Source organism: Taudactylus pleione, unplaced genomic scaffold (assembly GCF_031769625.1).
Source record: "Taudactylus pleione unplaced genomic scaffold, aTauple2 ptg000473l, whole genome shotgun sequence".
NCBI lineage: Eukaryota > Metazoa > Chordata > Amphibia > Anura > Myobatrachidae > Taudactylus > Taudactylus pleione.
The window spans coordinates 11,783,067-11,806,221 of NW_028284875.1; the positions used below are offsets into that span (position 1 = coordinate 11,783,067).

At 43.4% G+C, this 23,155-nt stretch overlaps 1 protein-coding gene across 4 annotated transcripts in view; it reads right to left on the reverse strand.

The window, feature by feature from the left end:
* CEP170 (centrosomal protein 170) overlaps positions 1-23,155 on the reverse strand; it is a 149,042-nt gene that overhangs the window by 98,549 nt on the left and 27,338 nt on the right. For all 4 annotated transcript variants that reach the window (XM_088448981.1, XM_088448980.1, XM_088448978.1 and 1 more), the window contains exons 3-7: positions 21,905-21,994; positions 19,147-19,228; positions 17,443-17,498; positions 17,206-17,356; positions 4,955-5,086 (exon numbers count right to left, since the gene is read on the reverse strand). In XM_088448981.1, coding sequence (XP_088305107.1) covers positions 4,955-5,086; positions 17,206-17,356; positions 17,443-17,498; positions 19,147-19,228; positions 21,905-21,994 — 511 coding nt within the window. The remainder of the gene's footprint in view (positions 1-4,954; positions 5,087-17,205; positions 17,357-17,442; positions 17,499-19,146; positions 19,229-21,904; positions 21,995-23,155) is intronic.

The following is a 23,155-nucleotide window of genomic DNA, read 5'->3' on the forward strand; positions in this document are numbered from 1 at the left end:
GTCCACAGGTGAGCCGCCATGATCGCCATGACCTTGGTGAACACTCGTGGTGCTGTCGCCAGGCCAAAAGGCAGCGCCCGGAACTGGAAATGTTCGTTGCGGATTGCAAACCTGAGGAATTGCTGATGGCGCAAAAGAATAGGGACATGCAGGTAAGCGTCCTGGATGTCCAATGACACCATGTAATCCCCAGGTTCCAGCGCCAGAATAATGGACTATAGGGTCTCCATCCGAAACCGAGGCACCCTCAAGGACTTGTTGAGGGCCTTGAGGTTGAGTATCGGATGGTAAGACCCATTGGGTTTCTGCACCAAAAATAGATTGGGATAGAAACCCTGGCCTCTCTGGGAGAATGGAACAGGCACTATAAAACTCCAGCCTGGAGCATAGTGTGCAAAACCTTCTGCAGTTCCAAGGCTTTGTTCCAGTCTAATGGAAGGCCTGTGGTGAAGAACCGGGATGAGGGCCTGTGCCAAAAGGAGAGAGTATACCCGTGAGAAACCACCTCGTGAACCTAAGTGTCCTTTGTAGTTATCGACCAACACTGGGCGAACTGAAGCAGGCGGCCTCCCACTTTGGGATCCCCCAAAGGGAGGCCCGGACCGTCAGGCCGCAGGTCTGTCATCTGACTTCGGGGCCGGACGTCTGGTACTCCAGGCCTGTTTCCTGGGCTTGGCCGATTTTTTGGGCCCAGCCTGTCGTGGAAAATACTGTGCTTTAGGCCTATCCTGGGCCCTGTAAGGCCGCCGTACCAGCACCTGAAGGGACCGGAGCAGACAGGAGACAAGCAGATTTGGCTGCTGCCAGCGTAGCTACGGTTTTGTCCAGATCCGGACCAAATAGGACTTCTCCATTAAAAGGCAAACATTCTAAGCCCTTTTTAGAATCAGCGTCCGCTTTCCAAGACCGCAACCATAAGGTGCGACGAGCAACAACAGGTGCAGAAGAAATCCTAGATGTGAGGATACTGATATCCAAGGCCGCTTCATTGATGTAAGTGGCCGAATCCCGGAGATTGCCCACCAACTCTGCCTGTTCTGTCGAACAGTCCGAGTCCAAAGACGCCTCCAAACTATCAGCCCAGCGCTCCATAGCACACACGGCCATAGCCCGTCTGGACGTCCCCCCCGCAAGGGAATAAATGGACTTAAGGCAGATTTTCACCTTGCGGTCCGTAGCATCCTTCAAAGAGGACATGGAAGGCATGGGCAAAGTGGCACTCCTGAGTAGGCATTTCACATGAGAATCCACCTGCGGAGGGGATTCCCACTTAGAAAAATAACTGTCTGCAAACGGATAAGCCAGGGCTAAGCGCCTCTGAGGCTGATACCGTTTTCCGGGATATTTCCACGCCTCCTCTAAATGATCTACTAACTGACCAGACAGAGGAAACACCGTGGCGTCACCATTAATATCCTTGAAAAAGGCATATTTGGATTTGGCCACCGGAGAATCATCATCCTCAATAACTAAAGCCGTGCGGACTGCCCGAATAAGGCCAGGAATATATACCTTGGACTTAGCGTCAGACTCTTTAGTGCGGAGAGGTTCTTGGTCAGATAGATCCAGAATTTCCCCATCGTCGGGCGTCACGTCGTCATCGTCATAAGGAACAGACAGACGCCACTGGCCGCTTATGTGGCCGCAACACAGACTCCCCCTGTAAAACATCCGACAAATGCTGTACCGAATTTGTCAGAGAATTAACCCACGCAGGCTCATGTGAAACCTGGGGAGGGGAAATAGGGAGACTGTGGGGTACCATCAGTTGTCTCGGGAAACCCTGTATGGGTGACGACACCACTGACTGCTGGGACAATCCCATCTGGGTAAACCCAGGTGGCGGAGCTAGCTGGCCCACTAAGGTTGTAAGCGCCTTAGCGACACAAGCCCAGCGAGGTTCCTGTACCGGAGCCGTGACAGTAATTGGTCGCGCCAATAAATAACACTGCCGACATAGCCCCTCCGCGTTACCCTCCCCCTCCGCTACTGGTAAATTGCATTTAGTACACAGAAGCTGGCGAGGAAAATCACTCTCAGACATGATGGTAAGTATGTGACTCCTCTCACTGATACTTGTTAGTATAGTGGGAGAAACACCCTGCAATCACCGCACCGCAAGGGCTTTAGCAGAGTAAGAGCAGGGACAGTAAAATGGCTGACAGTAGAAAGTGAAAGTACAGGCAGCAGTGCTAGCAGAAGTCACATACAAAGCAGAAGAAATTAATCCCTGCACTATCAGCGCTGTTTCTCAACTACACAGACACAGAATCTGGTAGGACACAGCGCTGCATACACAGACCTGTAGCCAATGGAGGAGAGGTATGCCGGGGGACCCAGAGCGCGATGCCACCGTCAGCAGCTTCCAGCAGCATTCACCATGCTTCTGCAAAGATGGCCGCCGAGGAGCAGAGAGGAGGCCGGCCTGAGGGAGGAGCGCTGCCACAGTACCAATCGGCAGGTGCATTGAGGGCTGTGTGCAGCAGGGGAGGCGCTGGCTGTATACAGGGAAGGCGCACTCCCCTGGCATGCAATTAACCTCTGGGACGCTGCAGCGCCTGCCGCTCAGCTGCGGCCCACTGTCCCAGGGGTATAGTGGAAGTACAGGTTAGTACCTGTCTCCAAGCTGCAGCCAGTCCCCAGGGAGCCCCCTGCCTGGGGACTCTGGACCATGTTCTCAGTGGGAACCCACCGTGGGACCTCCGCTGCTTACCTGTCCCCCTTGCATCCAGCCATGGTCCGAAGCATCTGGGAGTCACCGCTAGCCGTGACCCCAGATACTTACCAGCATCCCTGGATCAGTACAGGCGTTCTGGTACCGGCGGGGTGTAGGGGAGATGGCATGGACTGTCCATGCTGTACTCCCAGATGTGCAGCCACAGATGCCTTGAAAGAAAACTTCAGGGGCTATTTTTAGCCCCCCTCTAAACATGTGCTCCGACTCCGAGCCGGGCACCAACGAAACTGAGATGCCTTGGCTCGGGGGCGGGGTATAGGAGAGGGACCATGATGCATCCTGGGAGGCTGAAAACTTAACTCTATGGTGCTCAATGCCTGACGTCATCACCTATACCCCAATGTATCCTGTGGATACCCTATGGACCCTGATGTAGAAAAAGAATATATTAAAATATAATCCAGTTGATAAGGTGGGTAAATCCTGATTGATCCACACCTGCAAGTGATGTTATAGTTAATAATCTCACCCGGAATACAGTGTCTTGTATTTAATAGTCTCGATCTCCGTGGAGCTTCATATCCTGAATACTGACATCATGTGAGTATCAAATACAATTTAAAAGTCCACATCCAAGTGGTTTGATAAGTGCAGGTGTCGGAGGAGGCTGCTGTGCCTGGAGAGACAAAGGTATAGCGGCTACCTTGCAGAGAGGTATCACAACACGAGACGTGAGACCCGCGATCCCGGAAAACATACGCTGGCAGTCGGGGGTCGAGGCCAGGATCGAGACGCGGCTGGAACACCATCACCTCTCTGCAAGGTAGCCGCTATACACATATATATATATACATTTTTTATTTATATTTTTTCTGGATCCACCTCTTCCAGCATTTGTCTTTATTTGTGTTTTTTTCTTTTTGTTTTCTATATAGTGAATATTGTATTTAACATATTCTCTTTATACACATATATATGAATTGTGCAATTGTTTTATATTGACCGGTCAACAATCTATTTAGTAAATTAGTAAATTTTTTATATATTGTGTTTCATTCATATCGATCTTCCTGGTAATACAAAGCACAGAGCTCTCCATCCTTTATATGCTCAATCATTTATAGTTATATTTGGTCCGGTGATACTTGTGCTGGTTAGAAGACTTCTCAGATCCATCTACTTCACAATTTGCCCAATACTTCATGTAATTGTCTACAAACAAAATTAAGCCATGAAAGTGAATGGAGAAACAGGGCAAACAAGCACAGAAAAATGTTTTATAAATTGGTAAGCAAAGACATGCAAAAAAGACAGGATTTAAAATGTCTAGATGTCAACCGCTCGTCTTAGGCTGCAATGTCCAACTAAATATAATATGACATAAATTTATCAACTCCTACGTACCTCACTGTAAAAGTAAGTTAAACCTAAAGGCTTGTCTGCCTACTCTGCCTGTCCTCTGCCCTGATTCCTGATCTTTATAACAGTTTATTAATCGGCCTATCCTGACCTGAGCGGAGAGACTTCTCTTGGTAATCCTGCTTCTCTGTATACAAGAAAAAGGAAATTGTTCACCCAGCGCTCCGCAAAGGACCAGCAATGAGACTTGAATACATGATAATAGAAATACAGAGATCCGAGTTGGCATATATTTGCAAAGATATGTTTAAGCCACCAGGCCGCGTCCTGCTCTGGTGGTTCCTAATGCTACGTGATAATAGCACCCACTTTGGGTCATATGCTGTAACTGCATACTGTTAGGCTACACGATAATAGCACATACATTAATATATCTAAATTGAGAGCCAACTCACCTGGAGGAACCCCAAAATCCTCCAAATGGCAGTGCGGAAACCAGCACACCCTCCAAATGTGGTTCCATCCATGCATCCCAAACAGTAATATAAAATGGTGGTTGCCCAAACCAACTTAATGGCCCTTCACAGGTGCATGAAAAGGTGGCTTAAATATACATCTTTACAAATATATGCCAACGGAGATCTCTGTATTTCTATTATCATGTGTATTCAAGTTTCATTGCTGGTCCTTTGCAAAGTGCTGGGGGAACATTTTTCCCCATTTATTGTCTAGATTAATCCCTCCCTTTCATGCACATATGAAGGGCCTTTAAGTTGATTTGAGCAACCACCGTTTTATATTCTCTGTATACAACCTGACCTTACTTTGGAGGTAGCTCGCTGCTCATACCAACCATCCACCAGGTACAGGTCCGCACATACAAAGATTTGTGTGGTCTTGTAGAAAGAAGATTTGTACCTGCAGCACTGGAATCAGGAAGTTTGCATTCTTTGCAGTCTTGGTTGTACATTTTTCCTGCAGCGTCTTCATCACCCCACCAAGATGGCTGCCCATACAAAGGTGTACCACGAGGCATCGCCGAAAGATCAACTATTAAGATAAAAAATTATTACATATTTAGATTTCATCACAAATCAACCGTCCTTAACACAGGGGAAATATAATTTAATAAAGTTTACCCATAAGAAAGCACCATCCATGCTGGGATACAGCAGGTAAAATAAGTATTGAACACATCAACATTTTTCTCAGTAAATGTATTTGTAATGGGGCTATTGTAAATTACATTTTCAACAAAATGTCAGCAACAACCCATGCAAAGAAATCAAACCATAGATGTCCTTAAATTAAGTTATGTGTAATAATGTGAAATGACACAGGGAAAAGGTATTGAAGACATGAACAAAGGGAGGTGCAAAAAGACATGGAAAGCTAAGACACCAGCTGAAATCTTATTGTTGCAAAACATACTGATGGCATTGGTTACAGAAGGATTTCTAAACTTCTGAATGCTCCAGTGAGCACTGTTGGGGGTCATAATCCAGAAGTGGCAATAACATTAATTTCACCATAAACCGGCCATAACCAGGTGCTCCTCACAAGATTTCTGACAGAGGAGTGAAAAGAATTATCAGATGAGTTGTCCAAAAGCAATGGACTCTCTTGTGGAGAGCTTCAGAAAGACCTGGAATTAGCAGGTACAATTGTTTCAAAGAATACAGTAAGTAATGCACTCAACCGCCATGGCCTGTATGCACGCTCTCCATTGCTGAAGAAAAAGCATGTTGAAGCTTGTTATAAGTTTGCTGCACGACATTTGGACAAGCCTGTGAAATACTCGGAGAATATAGTCTGGTCAGATGAGACCAATATTTAACTCTTTGGACGCCATAATACACACCATGTTTGGAGGAGAATGGCACTGCACATCACCCCAAAAACACCATACCAACAGTGAATTTTGGAGTTGAGAACATCATGGTGTGGGGCTGTTTTTCAGCACACGGTATTGGCATACTTTATATAGTTGAAGGAAGGATGAATGGAAAACTGTACCAAGACATTCTTGATAAAAATCTGCTGCATCCAAATCTGCTGCCATCTACCAGGACGCTGAAGATGAAACGAGGGTGGACATTTCAGCAAGACAAGGATCCCAAACACACAGCCAAGGACACCCTCAATTGGTTTCAGAGAAAGAAAATAAAGCTGCTAGAATGGCCAAAGCAATCACCTGACTTGAATCCAATTGAAAATCTTTGGAAAGAACTAAAGATCAGAGGCCCTGATTCAGAGCCGGACGCTCTGACAGAGCGCTCGCTCTGAATCAGGGCGTCTTTTTTTTTTTTTTTATGGAGCGGCCTCCTGATGGTCGCGATGGTCAAGACCATCGTGACCATCGGGCTTGCGACGAGACCCTTGTGGTAGGGTCTCGTGGCCGCAAGCCCCAGAGAGCTTTCGGCTCAAACAGAGCCGAAAGCTCTCCCACTGACATCACTTGTGATGTCAGTGGGACCGCCCCCAAACGGTAGGCGTTTGGGGGCATGCGCATGCGCTCTGGGCCACCATCGACCCGGTTGCGACCGCTCAGCACTTGCGACCGGGTCTGAATCGGGCCCAGAGTTCATAGAAGAGGCCTACAGAAGACTGTTTGTGTGGAAGAATGGGCCAAAATCACACCTGAGCAATGCATGCGACTAGTTTCTCCATATAGGAGGCGTCTTCAAGCTGTCATTACCAACAAAGGCTTTTCCTACAAAGTATTAAAAAACATTTCAGTAAGCATATTCAATACTTTATCCCTGTGCCATTTCACATTACACAACTTAATTTATGGACATCTACGGTTTGATTTCTTTGCATGTGTGGACTACATGGGTTGTTGCTGACATTTGGTGAAACTTTCATTACAGTAGACCCATTACAAATATTTTTACTGAGAAAAATGTTGATGTGTTCAATACTTATTTTACCCGATATATACAACAAAACACGTATCTGCCAATTCTCTTGATGATGTAAGGTCTTCCCAAAAAATATTACCCTACAAGTGTCATATTTTGATAGAGGATTGATTCTTGCCTCCCTCACACTGTGTAATAACAATGATTATCATCACTCTGGGAAATATAGGACCAGGACCCAAACTCCATATGATGAATAATGAGGGCAGGTGTAGCAAATTCCTGTGAATAGCTTGACTGAAGCTGGAAAGTTGACTACTGATGGCTCTACATCTGTTAAGGAACTAAAAGAATGGTAAGGGGGAACTAATTTGCTTTAAGTGCTGCCTTGGGGCTAGTTGCAGGTATACTGCAGGCCGCTAATTGAATAGTTCTGTCCACTTTACCCAGGAGCTAAAGCCGCATGTTAAAGCAATTAATTGAATGCCCCCCCCAACATTTTAACTTGCTCAAAACTAGGCTGCTTTGTCTATATATGAGGGCTGATTGAATAGTAATGAGACTGCCTCTGTTTTTCTGTCCCATACTGTAGGTAGACGGGGCAACGCTACAGGTAGACGTGGCAACGCTATGCTGGTTATTGTGATGCTCATAGATCGATGTGTCTGAACCTGCGGTTGGACAGCCGTAGTCTTTGATTGGTCACAGCAAATGGAAGGTCTTATTGCGTCTCGTCATGGCGGATGAGGAAGACGTGTGTCTAAGATTACGTCAGAGATGTGTTATTGAATTTTGTGTTAAAACTTGGAAAAAACGGAAATGAAAGTCATGAAATGTTACGGCAAGCATACGGTGGAGAAACAATCAGCCGTGCTGCAGTATTTCGGTGGTGGAAGCACTTCAAAGAGGATAATATACGGGTGATTGACGAACCGTGTTCTGGGAGACCATCCACCGCGGTTAATGATGTCAGCATTGCCAAAGCTGCAGAGAATGACAGGAGGTTAACTTTCCGGGAGCTTTCGGCTTCACTTGGCATCTCATTCGAATGGGTTCAGCATATTGTGACACAGGAACTGAAAATGCATCGCCTGTGTGCCAGGTGGGTACCCAGAGATCTCACAGAAGAGCAGATGCTACGACGAGTTGAATCGTGCAAGAACATCGTTCGAATGTCGGAGAGGATACCTGATTTCCTGACATCGATTGTGATGTGTTTGATGAATCCTTGATTCATCATTATGATCCAGAATCCAAACAGCCCAAGTGTAAGGAAACACACAAATTCACCTCTTCCCCAAAAATTCTGTATGATTCCTCCGGCAGAGTAATGCTTCTGCTGTTCTTTGATGCGCACATATGATTCTACAGCACTGGGTTCCTGTGGACAGACAATTAATGGTGACTACTATGCAAACATCCTGAAAACTATTTGCATGGTGCCATGAGGAAGAAAAAAAACACATTTGCTGAAGAAACAGTGTTTTTTGCTCCAAGAACATGCCCAACCACATGTTGTTGCTGTTGCATTGGCAGCACTGACTGAAATTAATGGAACAGCACTGGAACACCCTCCATATAGCCCGGACTTAGCGCTCTGTGATTTCTAGGCATTTCTAACCCTGAAAAAATAACTGCGCAGAAAGAAGTTCTCAACAGATATTGAAGTGAAAAATGCAACACAAAGTGATGTCACAAAACACTCTACTGCACGTCTTTGAATCGTTGTTGAAACGCTGCTAAAAATGTATTGAATGTGAAGAACGCTACTTTGAAAAAGGATCAGATCCTGTGGAGTCATCTGATTTTAAATAAATAAAAAAAAAAAAAAAATAGTCTCATTACTTCTCAATCAGCCCTCGTATTTTTATTTCTCAGGAGTTTCTTGAAGCACAGTAGGTGCTGAAAGAAGAACAGAACAGATCAGAATATATATATGAAAGATTTCGCTTAACAGTGTTTTCGGCAGTAAATGTCATGCGTAAAACTCTTTATCAAGACTCTTGAAACACAAAGGGGAGAGGGTTCTGGAATCAAAGTACATAGCCATGTAACCATTTAAGAACCACTGTTCCCACAGCTATAATATTTTATTTATATATATATATATATATATATATTTATTTTTTTGTGATATAGTCGGGGTAGGGGGTCCCTCTCCTGGGGTAGATGGACACCTCCTTACACACAGCAGCCAGGAAACAGCACACTAGTCCAGGGTTTTCGTGCAAGCTGGTCGGAACCAGTTTTATTGTGCAATAGAAACGACAATATAAAAAAAACATAAAAATAAATCCTAGCCCGTCTGGGCACTAACTGGACAGGTTATTCCCTCTCTATAAGTGGCAGGGCCTACTGCCTTACCACAAACACAGCACTTCCAAATATCACAGTGTCTCTGAACACACATCAGTGTCTGTTCTCCCACAGGGTATGTGAGACACTGAACCAAAACCTAACACAGCTTATCTGAGCCACTTCCAGGTGCAACTACTAATCAGCCTGCTCTCAGACTAAAAAGGCCCAACACCTGGACTGGCCTGTAGATGGAGCCCTCCCTTCTCTTCTCACATCCCCACCACTAGAACCCATTATCCGGCTTTTACCAAAAGCCGACAATTGTGGTCTGTTTGGCATAACAGACTTTTCCAGGGGTTTTTAAAACACATATGATAGGAATCTGGGACACACATATATGCCATCCCAGACTTCTCCAGTGCTTCTACCACTATAGATATATATATATATATACATACACACACACACACACTGCCAGTTATTTATATAGCGCAAACATATTTTCATTGCTTTACAGAGAATATTTGGCCAATATTCGAACCAACTCTGGTACATTATTTTAACGTATCATGAGCTATAGAAAAAAAAATAAAAAATGTTCACTATTGCAAGTATAGGTTTGCCTCGAGTGTTAATGCTCCATTACAGTGAACAGACAGTTCACAGTAACAGTAAAAACTACTGTGTCTAAAATGAAATCGTAAATATATATACACTGGTGGGTCCTGGAATAAAGTGCTCCTGAATGGAATCGTATGATAATAGGCCAAATAATCAGTATCAGTAGATCAAAATAACATGAGCTAAAAACTTCACAGTATAATTATTTTTAAAAATACCAATTAAATGATCAAAATGGCATATAGACTTAAAACAAAAAGAAAGCAAAATAAAATAAGAATTAATAAATTATAATAACACTATGTAACAAATTTAATTTTTTTTGTTTGTCCTTGTGTTTGCAGTGTTATTTCCTAATTTCCTATGCTCCAAGAGTATAGAAATTGCCATTTATTCCCCATAAACTATGCTTTTGTGACTTGGTCAGACATATTTTGAAATGTTCTTATTCTCCAGGACATTTCTGAAAGTTTAGAGCGGCTGCAACGTGGGGGCTGCAGTGTAGTCCAACCCTGTCAGAGGGGAGCCCAATAACATTGATGCTGGCCATACACTAGTACGACCAGCATAAGATAAGATAAGATTCGTTTTCCCTTGAAATCCCCGGCAGCTCCCTGGCAGTCCCAGCCACACAATTGACACATGCTGACATACGATCACACGATACAATGCATCGTGCGTCCGTCATCTGAGTGGCGTCATTTGTAAAAAAAAAAAAAAAAGACTGATGCACACACGGGGAGATCCGTGATGCATGCATCTGTCTGTAATAAAATAAAGCACAGATGCAGGCTTTTAGGGAACCAGTGCTGTTGGGCAACATACGGGGACAAACGACATAGGAGTCTCCCGTATGTAAGCACAACCAGCACCGGGCTAGTCAGAGCCAGCCCTGGTTGCCAAAATACGGGGACAAACGACATTGGGGTCCCCCGTATTCTGCGCAACCAGAACTGGGCTCTGATCCAGTCCTGGTTCTGGAAATACAGGGGAAAAAAAATTAGTAGGGTTCCCCTGTATTTTCCAGAACCAGCACCGGACTTTTTCTAGCGGGAGGCTAATTCCACAGCCAGGGTAGCCCTTTCACGGAGCCCCCCCCAGCCGAAGCATTAACCCTGACCGCTAGTCAGCCCAGGCCGGGGATCCCTGGGAAGCTGAGGACCTACCCAATAAAGAGGTCCCCCCTTCCAAGGCACCCCAGACCCAGGCTGACAGCCCAGGACTATCCCCAGCACCCATGGGCGGTGGGTGTCGGGTTGATTATGTGGTGTAGTGTAAATAAAGAATAGCAAACATTGTCTTTACAAGTAGAACTGCAGGTCCCAACAAGCCTCCCCCGCATGCTGGTACTTAGAGAACCACAAGTACCAGCATGCGGGGCATTAAGGGCCTGCTGGTACCTGTAGTTCACCTGTAAAGAAATGTTTAAATAAACACAATACTCACACACCGTGAAAGTAAAGTTTTATTACATACATACACACTCACACATACTCACCTACATTATCTGGACTGGTCCACTTTTGCCTAAGAACACAGCCATGAATAAAGAATGGTACCAAAACATCCTCCAAGAGCAACTTCTCCCAACCATCCAAGAACAGTTTGGTGATGAACAATGCCTTTTCCAGCATGATGGAGCACCTTGCCATAAGGCAAAAGTGATAACTAAGTGGCTCGGGGAACAAAACATCAACATTTTGGGTCCATGGCCAGGAAACTCCCCAGACCTTAATCCCATTGATTCGTGAAAGCAAATGTACTGTATGATCGCAAATCTGGAAAAGCTACTCATCTCCAATTCTTTTGTGGTCATGTTTGTACATTTTCTCATCTGAAATAAGTAAATTTCAAAGTATAAAATATCCTGGTCACAAAAGCAAAGTTTGAGAGGAATAAATACCATTTTCCATACTTTTGAGACCTAAGCAATTAAGTAACAGCACTTACTACCTGTGCAATAAATCCAAGTAATAACAATCTAAACAAGATCGCAGTCCGCTATCTTAAACAGTAGGCTACCACTTGTTTTCATTTCTTATTGTAAAGAAATTGCCTCCCTGTTTTGTGTTCAAATGCACAACCCTACACTTAACCATATTAACTGAAAAACTAGACGCTTTCCCATATTCATATTCTTTTTTTCCCCAGAGTGCCTACAGTGACGACAGCATCAGTGGATCTAGGGCCCGATTCAGAGATGTACGTAAATCTAATGGTTTACATACTTCTCCGATAGTGGGGCGTCTGTGCAGGACCCGTTCTCCTCATTAAGTGAACAAGTCCTGCATGATCGCAAGCAGTTTGGGGGAGGGGTAGGTGTGGTGCCGGCCTGCTTTCCTGGAAATGGGGGCATGTCGCCCTTGTTTCCTAGGAGTGCCGTGGCCAGGTTCTGCATTGGTTGATGCAGATTTCCTGACCTCGCAAGTGGGCAGGATGCAGTGAGTATGAGTAAGCTTCAATTTAAATTGCAATAATTAACATGGTTTTAAATGTAAACCTTACATTTAAAACCATGTTAATTACTGCAGTTTATTATAGATTTTTTTGATCATTAGAATTCTTAGTGCTTATAGTGTGCACCTGCTCCTCCCCCCTTTCTTTTTTTGCTGTAGAACTACAGGTCTCAGCATGGTAGCACCTATTATGTTTAATATTAGGATGTGCAGCCCAGCCCCTCCTTTTTCCTATGTGTGTATTTAAGGTACATTTTGAAGGTGAGACCCCTTCCCTTGGGCTAGCACTCCTCCTACCTTCCCCAGGTGCATTGCAGTACACACATCTAATGGGTCCTATGATAGGCAAATGAATTAGTGTGTCAGTATTATAGATGTTAGGGACCCACCTATATAAGGTTCGCCGTGACGTGGCAGGTGGGCAAACATCTTTGGCCAAACATGTACTATGAAACTTTACATTTAAAACCATGTTAATTATTGCAGTTTATTATAGAATTTTTTGAGCATAAGAATTCTTAGTGCTTATAGTGTGCACCTGCTCCTCCCCCCTTCTTTTTTGCTGTAGAACTACAGGTCTCAGCATGGCAGCACCTATTATCATGTTTAATATTAGCATGTGCAGCCCAGCCCCTCCTTTTTCCTAAGCTTCAGTTTACACAGATGGCCGATGCTGGAAATATTGTTGATCCGATGCTGCATATTGGGAAGCAGCACATGAAGCAGCACATGGATTGCAGATGCTGTATTGTGATGTGTGCTGCGTCCAGAGCCGTTGAGAGCCTGGCCGGGCACGGGTAATGGAAGGGGCGTGGCCTAATAGCGGGAGGCGTGGCCAGGCCCCCCTTGAAAAAAAAAATTGCTAGTTTTTCAGTGCTGCGCAGTGGCGCTGCGCGCCGGGAATGGGGGCGCTGCAAGCCCCCAGCCCGGTGCTAAGCAGGGGGGGGGGGGGCGCGATCAGTGTGATCGCTCCCCCCCACAGCCATAGGAGACTGGACCGGCTGCTGCAGCAGCCGCGAGCAGTCTCACACAGCAGCCCAGCACGAGTTGTGTGCTGAGCTGCTGTGGGGGAGGGGGGAGCGACGCCGGACCCGGGCCCCCGCCGGGCCCCTCTTGCAAGCCCGGGCCCGGGTAAAGTGTACCCGCCCCCAACGGCGCCCATGGCTGCGTCCATCTCTGACCTAGTGAGACACTGAACGAAAGCAATAAGGGGCAACTCTGTTGCGTGCCTCTATCCATTTACACCCTATCCTCCCTAGTTATATAAAGTAAGAGATTTGGCTGGATTAGTGTAACAATATTGAATTAGATTAGTTGTCCCCACCTAAAGAAGAAAGTTGTCCCCTCGCGGAATCTATACGCTCGCCACAAGGTTATATTCCCCCTCTATGCCCACTTGGATGGTAGGGAATGACGCTGGACACTGGCTGGTGACATCAGGGTCCTCTCCATTATTATCAATCATGGTAATGTCTAAATCCCCTTCACGGAGAGAACCCTGACGTCATCAGCCAGTGTCCAACGTCATTCCCTACCATCCAAGTGGGCATAGAGGGGGAATATAACCTTGTGGCGAGCGTATAGAGTCCGCGAGGGGACAATTTAGGTGGGGACAACTTTCAGTACTTGTCTACGTAAAGTACACTAGTACCATTTAAAACATTCAGTGGGTTCTCTCTTCATACCTATTCAGTATAAAACTATGGGGAGAATAGAGCAGATTGCATTGGGAGTATGTATAAGTATTATAATATGCAACTATGACATAGAACAACGTAATCTGACTTCAAGAAATCGGATATGGCCAAATGTACAGAACCGTTCTTGAGGTGCTGCATTCCACAAAATAACAGGCTGATGATATTCTGAGAACATAAACCACACACCAAACCTTTGCTGACATGTCCTCCTTATCTGATAGGAAGGCAAAGCATGGGTCTGGCTCCGATTGGTTGAAACTTTCTGTCAATTAAAGGACATCTGCAATCTATGGGCTAAAGCAAACAGCAGATTATTTATCCTAAGAAGCAAGTAAATCTTTGCCATTTCTAGTGCTGTGCCGATAGTTACTAAGTAAGGAATTGGACACTATAATAGCGCTCTTCTTATGAGCCATACCAAGCAAATGGTATTGTATTACTATGTAAAACAAGTTATATAAAATCTCAGAACACTGGTACTAGTTAGGACGTACATGGGTACAAGATATGGTAACCGATATGGAAATGCAACGACCTCAGTTAATCAAACCATAAAGAAAAAAACTCCCATGAAGTTATCAATTACGGAAATTCCTCCATAAGTGCAAAAAAGCTTAGCAATACACATTATTTGCAACTCTCTCACTACAAAATGTGTTTAAATTAGTGTTTCATTTAAAAACAAAAAATATCACACAAATCTACTCACAAACATGTTAAACATTTCTTTTATAGGATTGTAAGCTTGCAAGCAGGGCCCTCTTACCTCTATGTCTGTCTGTTATTACCCTGTTTTGTTCTATCAATGTTTCCAATTGTAAAGCGCAACGGAATATGCTGCGCTATATAAGAAACTGTTAGTAAATAAATAAATAAAATCACCTCCTTACGAAATCAATTTAGGTTTTTAAAAGAAATAAAATACCCGCACTTGCGCTTGACAGTAAATTATGACAATAGGATACTATGGAAGACAACGGAGACCTGCCATCTTATCGCTTCTGCAACCACTGAAATCTCTACTCCCACACAACCAGTAAGGCAATACTACACCCCCATGCATTCACAGTCCACAAGAATAAGTTTCAATACTGGCATGGACAGTACTGCCTAAAGTACAATGTACACACTGCTGCAGAAGGGTACAATGTATAAAGACTGACTCAGGGGTGGGTAAACCAGAAGAAAACAATAATTCTGAAAATCAAAGTTACCGTTGCTATATTTTCTAAATCCAATATCAACCTAAAGATTTGTGCTAGTACGTTCACTACCCATGAGTGCATGCAGCTATTCCCAGGAAAAGTAATGTAGGCAGACAGATGGTAGTACCAGATCTATCCTTGATGAAACAGAGAATCATTGGGTGTTATGCCATCCCATGTCCCTGATCACATACACTAAACTCTCACAGTTAGCAGCACAGGCCACCAGACATTAGCAGCACAATGATCATAGTATAGGTGAAACAGAGGATTTAGTGCTAGTAATGTCTTGGGCAGTGGCGCATGTGTGAAAGTAAGAGATAGATGGTAGAAGCACCACTAACTTGTAAAAGCCAGAACTGGTGATGCCAAGTTCCCTGTCCCAAAGTACGGTATGCACCATGATGTACATCAATGTAGAACTGTGTGAAGACTTCTTCAAGATGGAGGGTGAGAGGATCTGGTCATTTTGCCTTTCTCAGAAACAGAAAGGTATCATAGACTAATATGCAGCCCCTATTTGTCTAGCACCACGAGTTTGTTATCATTATTGCAGATTTTCTAAATGATTATCAGCATAACACCACAAACAATGGTTGTAGTTTAGTGAAGTTATAAAAGCGATCCTACGGTTTTGTAGTTTTTATTTAAAAACTGTGTTTATGCCATCATTGGAGATCATAACAACAAATAAAAATATACTTTCTTCCACTTGGGACTATGGAGCTCATTCAGACCAGCTTGCTAGATGCATTCGCTCACACCCAGCATATGCAAATCCTGCGCACACCCAGCAAGGCGAGTGATCGCACGGCAAGGCAGCACGCCCACTATGTTTTGGCGTGCGATCACTTTGTGTATGCAGACACCCACCAGCCATTCATAAGACGCACACTTGCGCACGTCATCTCCTGGAAGTGGATGAAAACATTGGTACATCGAGCACCATCGGATGCGATCGCAGTGCTTGAGGTAGACTATACCATGCTGCAAGCACTGCGATCACTTCAGTGTGAAATACAACCAGGTGACATGTACTATGATGCTGCCTGTTAATTATGCACGCCTTTGATACGGCGTTGAGACACTCAGGCACGCCTTCATTCGCACCTCCACCCGTTTCTAGAGGCCTGCCCCTGTTACCACCCACAAACGGCTTCTCCTGTCACTCATTCAGCTGGGCTGTCTATGCTGGGCGAGCGAACGCTTCCCGATCTCTCGCAGTGGTTCGCGCACTGCGATGCGTAAGCATGTGCAGAAAGTGAAAATCAGCCAGCTACGAGCGAACGCATCCTAGCGAGCGGGTCTGAATCAGCTCCTATGTGTACTGAGACTCTCAAAGACAAATTTTAACCCACTTGGGTCTGGCTCCGATTGGTTGAAACTTTGTCAATTAAAGGGCATGGAAAAATTCTCATTATGTTCTCCACATGCTCGGATTGATAACAATTTCCGATAGATCACAACTCAGCACACACTATTTGAACAATTGTTTGTTTATTAATAAAATGTGTAGGGGGGGTTGTTCTTTATCATTTTTATTTATTTATTTTAACAGGTTTCTTGGTGAACCCTAGTCCAATAATGTACATGTACCACCATAACCCACTAGTATGGGTATGAAACAGTCACTACCCAATAGCCTAACCCCCACCAGGATAATGTTCATTTCTCATTCCACCTTCCTTTTCCTCCAAGCCGATGTCCCATCCACCGACCCAAAATAACAGACGGTTTTGACCCTCCAACACTTGGGAGACGGCTGTTTTTACATGCCATTTAGCTTGTCCTATCCTTACAGTGCACTAGGTAGAAAAGGAACACAAACTAATATTAACCTACACAACCTCTCGATACACGGGGGATGCATGTAGACAAACTTAAAAGCAAGAGTGCTGAGGCTTAATAAAGAAATTTTTATATACGTACGATAAAGCGGAGATCCATTATAATGTAGATTAATAAGAGGACATCCCTGTATGTATGAAAAAGTTTTGTCCAGGTGACTATATTTAAAGAGAATACCTGGTACTTTTTCTTCAGTCTTCAAGGAATCCAATGATTTCTGATGTACTTCTGTAGGAACATGTATCTTTGAATCTGCACTCTTGGATTTCAGTCTTTCTGCTTCAAAATGTTTTTGTGAAAACTGAAGTTGACTTGTAAATTTTTCATGCTACAAAGTAAGAACAATTTCCTTTTACTTCCATATTGTCTAATATGAACACATTATTAAATGAAAAAGTCATAAAAGCAAATTACCTTTAGTGCCTCTTCAGGGACTTTCATTTCTCCACGTACTACCGTAAAAAGATTGGTATGTATGGTTTGCTAAGGAAATAATAGGTGATATTCTCCCCGTGCTTGCATGGGTTTCCTTCTACAATCCAAATGTATTGTGAATGGCCAATTCTCTGTAAAGCGCTGACGATTATGTGTGTGCTATATAAATACCTGTTAATAAAGCTTTCCTTGTAATGCCATATCGCACTGTATTTGGCCATTCATAATTTCCTTTTATTTTATGAATACAGATGGAATGAAAGTCAATTCATTCTGCTGTGTGGAGTGGTTGGTGTATGACTGGGAACATATTCTGCACAGATTCCAAATGTGAAACAAACAATGTAATCTAATATTTTGCTGAATGGATTATAGTTGGCAGCACACATTCGGGGCAAAAAACATTCTCCTGGTATCCACCAAACCCAGATTCGACTGCCATACGGTCAAATAGTGTCATATATTGTCAGTGCTCCGGAGATGAATACTGGTGCCTTCTGGAGGCTTGGCAGGAAGAAACCATGCTGCCTAAACCTGTCCTAGTAAAATGTCTGTGACAATGGGTGATGTGAGTGGATGAAGCCAGAGTGTATAGATAGGCATACACTGGAGCAATGTCGGTCCAATTTGCCATTATGTAACTATAAATCGCCTACATTGCTCAGCATGAACGCTCAATATGCGAGTGCCCGCGGTCGCTAGCGACATCATCAGGTTTAACGTCCTGCACATCAAACCTGATGATTTCGCATGCGACCTAATGTATTTCAATGAAGGACGGAACGAGTGATCGCTCAGTCGTTCATTAATCGCTGTAGTGTGTACCGGCAATCAGGTGTCCCTTGACATCATACGATTGCCGGTCGTCTCGGTGTGTGCCCAGTTTATCACTGCTGCCTCTCTACAGTCATGAAACAATTCATATTGCAGATTTGAACTTCTAATACCGTCCTTTTTTGCAGTGCTAACAGCTCTCTCCTCTTCCACCTGTCACTGATACAGTCCAGCGTTGATCAGATACCTGAACTATTATATGGGCAAGGGGACTAGGAAAATGTACACTCAGACAATTCCATTCAAATAAAACTTTGTATTTAAGCAATAGTCCGATTAAATCAATTTGGTCAAATTTGCTTAAAGTAAGGCTTTGTGTCTTTTGTAATTAAAAGACTGTAGTAACTTATGCTGGGCATACACGGCCAGATAAAATGTCTTCAGACCGACAGACATTTTATCTGGCCGGCTGCCAGCCGCAGATGTCGCCGGCATACACTGTGAGATTTCTCTCACAGTGTATCAGCCCGACATCCGCGCTCCGCCCCCGGGGGAGGAGACATTTCCCTGTTCCTTCCGTAGGAAGGAACATAGGAAATGTCTGTCTGTCGGCCGCGGCTGGGCATACACTGGCCGATGCGGCCGACAGTTTACTGGGAAATATCGCATCGGACGGGCATGCTGGACAATCCGGCATGCCCGACCTAGCAATATTTAACCCTCGGTCGCCCCCCCACACGCTACAATTATCGGGGCGATCCGCCGATATCAGACGGATCACCCCGATAATTGTAGCGTGTATGGCCAGCTTCACTTTACCCACCCTGTTCTATTTAATATTTTGCAACTGTTTACACTTTCTAAATTTCATAAATGCAGCCTGTAAGTTAAATAAATAAAATGAAAGGATATCATATCCAAATCTCAGTTTATCATCAAGCTTCAATGTAATATAAGTTTGTTCCGGAATCCTTATATCATTCACAAATGTCTGTAACGAAAAACAAACAATAAAATATAATGTGCTAGCGAAAGTGTTCAAATATTTATGTATACATGAAGAAATTAGTCACCAGACAAATTGTATTTGACTAAGTTAAGGAAGATACTATATACAATACTATAGATTATATAATATTACAATTTAGACTACAGTGCTACTACTACTCTTCTCCTTACCTTTGATTGAGACCTTTCGTAACTAAGCTGCCAGGACACCACTCAGAAATTAGACCACGGATCCCAGCATTATGCCCACTTTTTCAAGCACATGCACACACAGCTCTTCTCGCAATTACAGCTCCTGTGACTCAGTTGTATACTGATACAGAAGCTTATCGCTACCGGCATACCATGCACTTATCAAGTAGTTGTTACCAACCAGTGCTTCAAAGAAAGTTTTATAATACACCTATCTCAAATTATAGGGGTATAAATTCCCAATATACTGATAACCAGGTTGTCTCCTCCAGGAACTGCACAGCAACAGCTGCTATAATAGCTATAGCTACTATATAAAGGCCAATTCCATCTTTGAATTGTATTGTAATAAAGTTAAAAAAGAATTGGATTAAAAAAAAAAAAAAAAAAGGTATCTGTGCTTTTTATTCTTAGGACCAAATAAACACTATTTATTGGTGTTTCTTTACACCCCAATAACTTAAGCAGTTTTGTGTATTTTAAATTTAATTTGTAAATAACAAGAGTAAAAGGCTACATCAATGAGTGTGCAAGGGAAGTGTAACCATGGCCACGCCCCATCAAAGATGGCTCCCAACGGGCGAGGTCACAAGTTTCTAAGCACCAGGGTTCTGTCAATTTCTTGAATACTGGCCAGCTATAGAAAGCCATTATATATTCTAGTAAGTACATATACACTTTAGGGGCTGACAGCTGAATGTAAGTCCGATTGCGGAATAAGGGCCTGATTCAGAGATGGAACAAATGCCATCGCATCTGCAATCTCCCATGGCTTATATATTGCAATAAGACTTCTACAATCCACCAGAATAGAGACTAAGGGCCTGATTCAGATCCACACGCAAACGCCATTGCAGCTGAGGTGTCTCATGTATGGCAATTGTGAAAATATGCTAATGTCTCATTTGCCGTCCAGTGCTTAGAAACATCCAATGAAAGCATCCCACATCCGCCGCTCGCGCACAAATCCGAAAACATCAAAGGCAGATCAGGCAGCCATCAGCCTTCTGAGTAAGTCTAAGCTGTCGCATACACAGCGGCTCTCCAGACACATTAGAGGGCTCCCCTGCTGAGAGCAAGGATTCATTGGCTAATTCATGGACGCCCAGAAAACAGAGTTTAAACGTTTGGACACGCCTGTGTTTTTCTAATCACCCCCCGTTACGTCCCCCAAACGCTGACTACCCGTCACTCACCTTGCGAGTGAATCACTGTGTGAGCGTAATACAAAAATCAAACGCTGCGTGTGTGCACTGCGTCTTACACGCATGCGCAATGACAAAAATTTGCTCAATCTGTGTAAATATTGGCATTGTGTCCATCTCAGGCCCCAAGTCTTCTGGTGTTTTTGTATTGCGTATGCTCTGGAAACAAGCATACAGAAGTACATGCAATACTGAACCATACGTATTTCAAGAGTGTCACCACTTTTACAACTGAAGGGCTTAACTGGGCTGTAATTGGGAAGTGTCACATAAGCACAGTTGGGAGAGGACCGGTTTATGGAATTTCAGGCTAGAGGTTGATGGAAGCATAAATAAGCCAAGTGTATCATTTGCACCAAGTATAGGCTTATGCAAGTGTGCCCTGATAGGACAGGGGCTATCAAACTAAACGTACAACTTTGCATATGGGTGAGTATACTCATTTAGTTCCATGCAAATAATTCCAAAGCAATTAAGAGGACTTGCATTTAAAATAAATGGATGTTAAGCAACAATAAACTTACTGCTAGTTTTATCCTCAATCATATCATATAAGTGCTGCAGAAAAGAAAGCATCTAAAGCTGGCCACACACTAGACAATTTTTTGCACGATTTTCCCGATTTCGACACATCGGAATGACAAATCGTGCAGAATATGTGCAAATCGTAAGTGTCCACTGACAATAACAATGCGCGTACCCGCGGGTGGTTTTTTCGTATCTTCAGATCTTACCTACAGCAGGCAAGATCTGGCAATCTCGTACACGACGCACTGGAAATCATTAAGGACGAACGATATGTCGTTGGTCAGATTGCACACTTTAAGCACCATATCGTGTCCTGGAGTGCCGGGGAGAATTCAAGGGAAATCATTAACCACATTGCATGGTTTGCGAGTCGTTTAGCGTGTGGCCAGCTTAAGTTGCACGTTGTTTGCAGGACGGTTTATGGAAACAAGCATTGCAGTATGCCCTGTTAAGTGTTCTGTTCTCTTATAAACATTCATATTGCAAATAAATCAAATGAAATAATAATCCTGATTTAAATACATATTTACAGTTCAATAAGCATATATTTCTTTGTAATGTTACAAGCGCAATAATAGTTAATACAAAAATATGTAGATTTGTGTGAATTATACTGGGTATTAACATCTATACTAATTGTTCTACTGAAGTTTGAGTCCACAAATAACTGTACTTTTAACAATATAATTTCACATATCAATACATATTAAAAGAACATTACACATCATACTCACCCCATTAAGACTGCCCAAGTCCTTAACTAGATGTTCATCAGTAGATGGTTCATAATTGATAACAGCATGCTGTTTGTCCACACTCCTTGACTATAAAGTTTTACATTTAGAAATAAAATAGTATTACATTTGTCTTATGATCAAAATATGCATTTATTAATAAAAAGAACATACCAGGAGCGAAATACTTATCATATGAAGTTAGACAATATATAATCTCTATAAATCAGCATCTTGTAAATACTGTGGCAGCAGATGTTTTTGGAATGAGATGAGAATTCTAAATGAAGGATTGAATGTATTTTACATTATTATTATATGAGCTCAGGAACAAGGTGAGTGTTGGGGCTTTGTGTTATGAAGGTCTATACACAGCAAAGGTGGGAAATGTCTAGCTCTGACTAAAAACTGAAATGAATGAAAGATTGAGATGACCCAATTCAATGGTTATCAGGGAAAAGACAACAGCAGTTCTCAATACATGGAAGGGAGGTCAGCACTACAGGCAGACTGGGGAAAACAAGTATTTCCATTAGGTTCAGCATCCAGTGGACCAGGTTTTCATTGCAACCACCCAGATTGGACAGATATCTGACAGATAATTGTATAGTGTATGCCCAGCATTAGTGATGCCAAGGGAATGGTTGTCAACTGCGGCTGCAAGCATTTCACATAAAACACTTTCTCCTTAATAGGGTTACAATGTTCTATCATTTTTATAAATCTTTTAAAGACATTTTTAAAGGTTTATTTGAAATCCACGTCATACAAAAATCCCCCATGTTTAGGGTAGGTTTAATCAGAGGCATATTAGTCACGGCCACGAGTAAGGGCGGCTATATATGGACTCTCAGATTTGTGTTCACAACCCCATAGAGCTGCGTACAAAAATCCAGTAGTATGGGGCAGGATTGAACCGTGAGTTGCGGGGCAGTTGGCGGCGTTCTCACGCTATCACAATGGCAAATCGCCCCCCCTCGCGTCTATTTGAATTGTCCCCTAATTATTAGTAACAGTCTGCAACATTATAATAATCAGTAAAGCCACTTCTAGTTGCTATTGCTTCATGCACAAGGTCTCATATTTAACTAAATTAGCTGTGAAGGCTATCATCCAGTAACGCTTTACTTACAACTAAATGTACATCTGACAAGTGTTTTTCGCTTCACTATTCACCATTTTCTCATCACTAACATTCTCAAAGAGAGCTCCTGAGAGCATTTACAAATCTACCACTCGTCTTTCATCTCC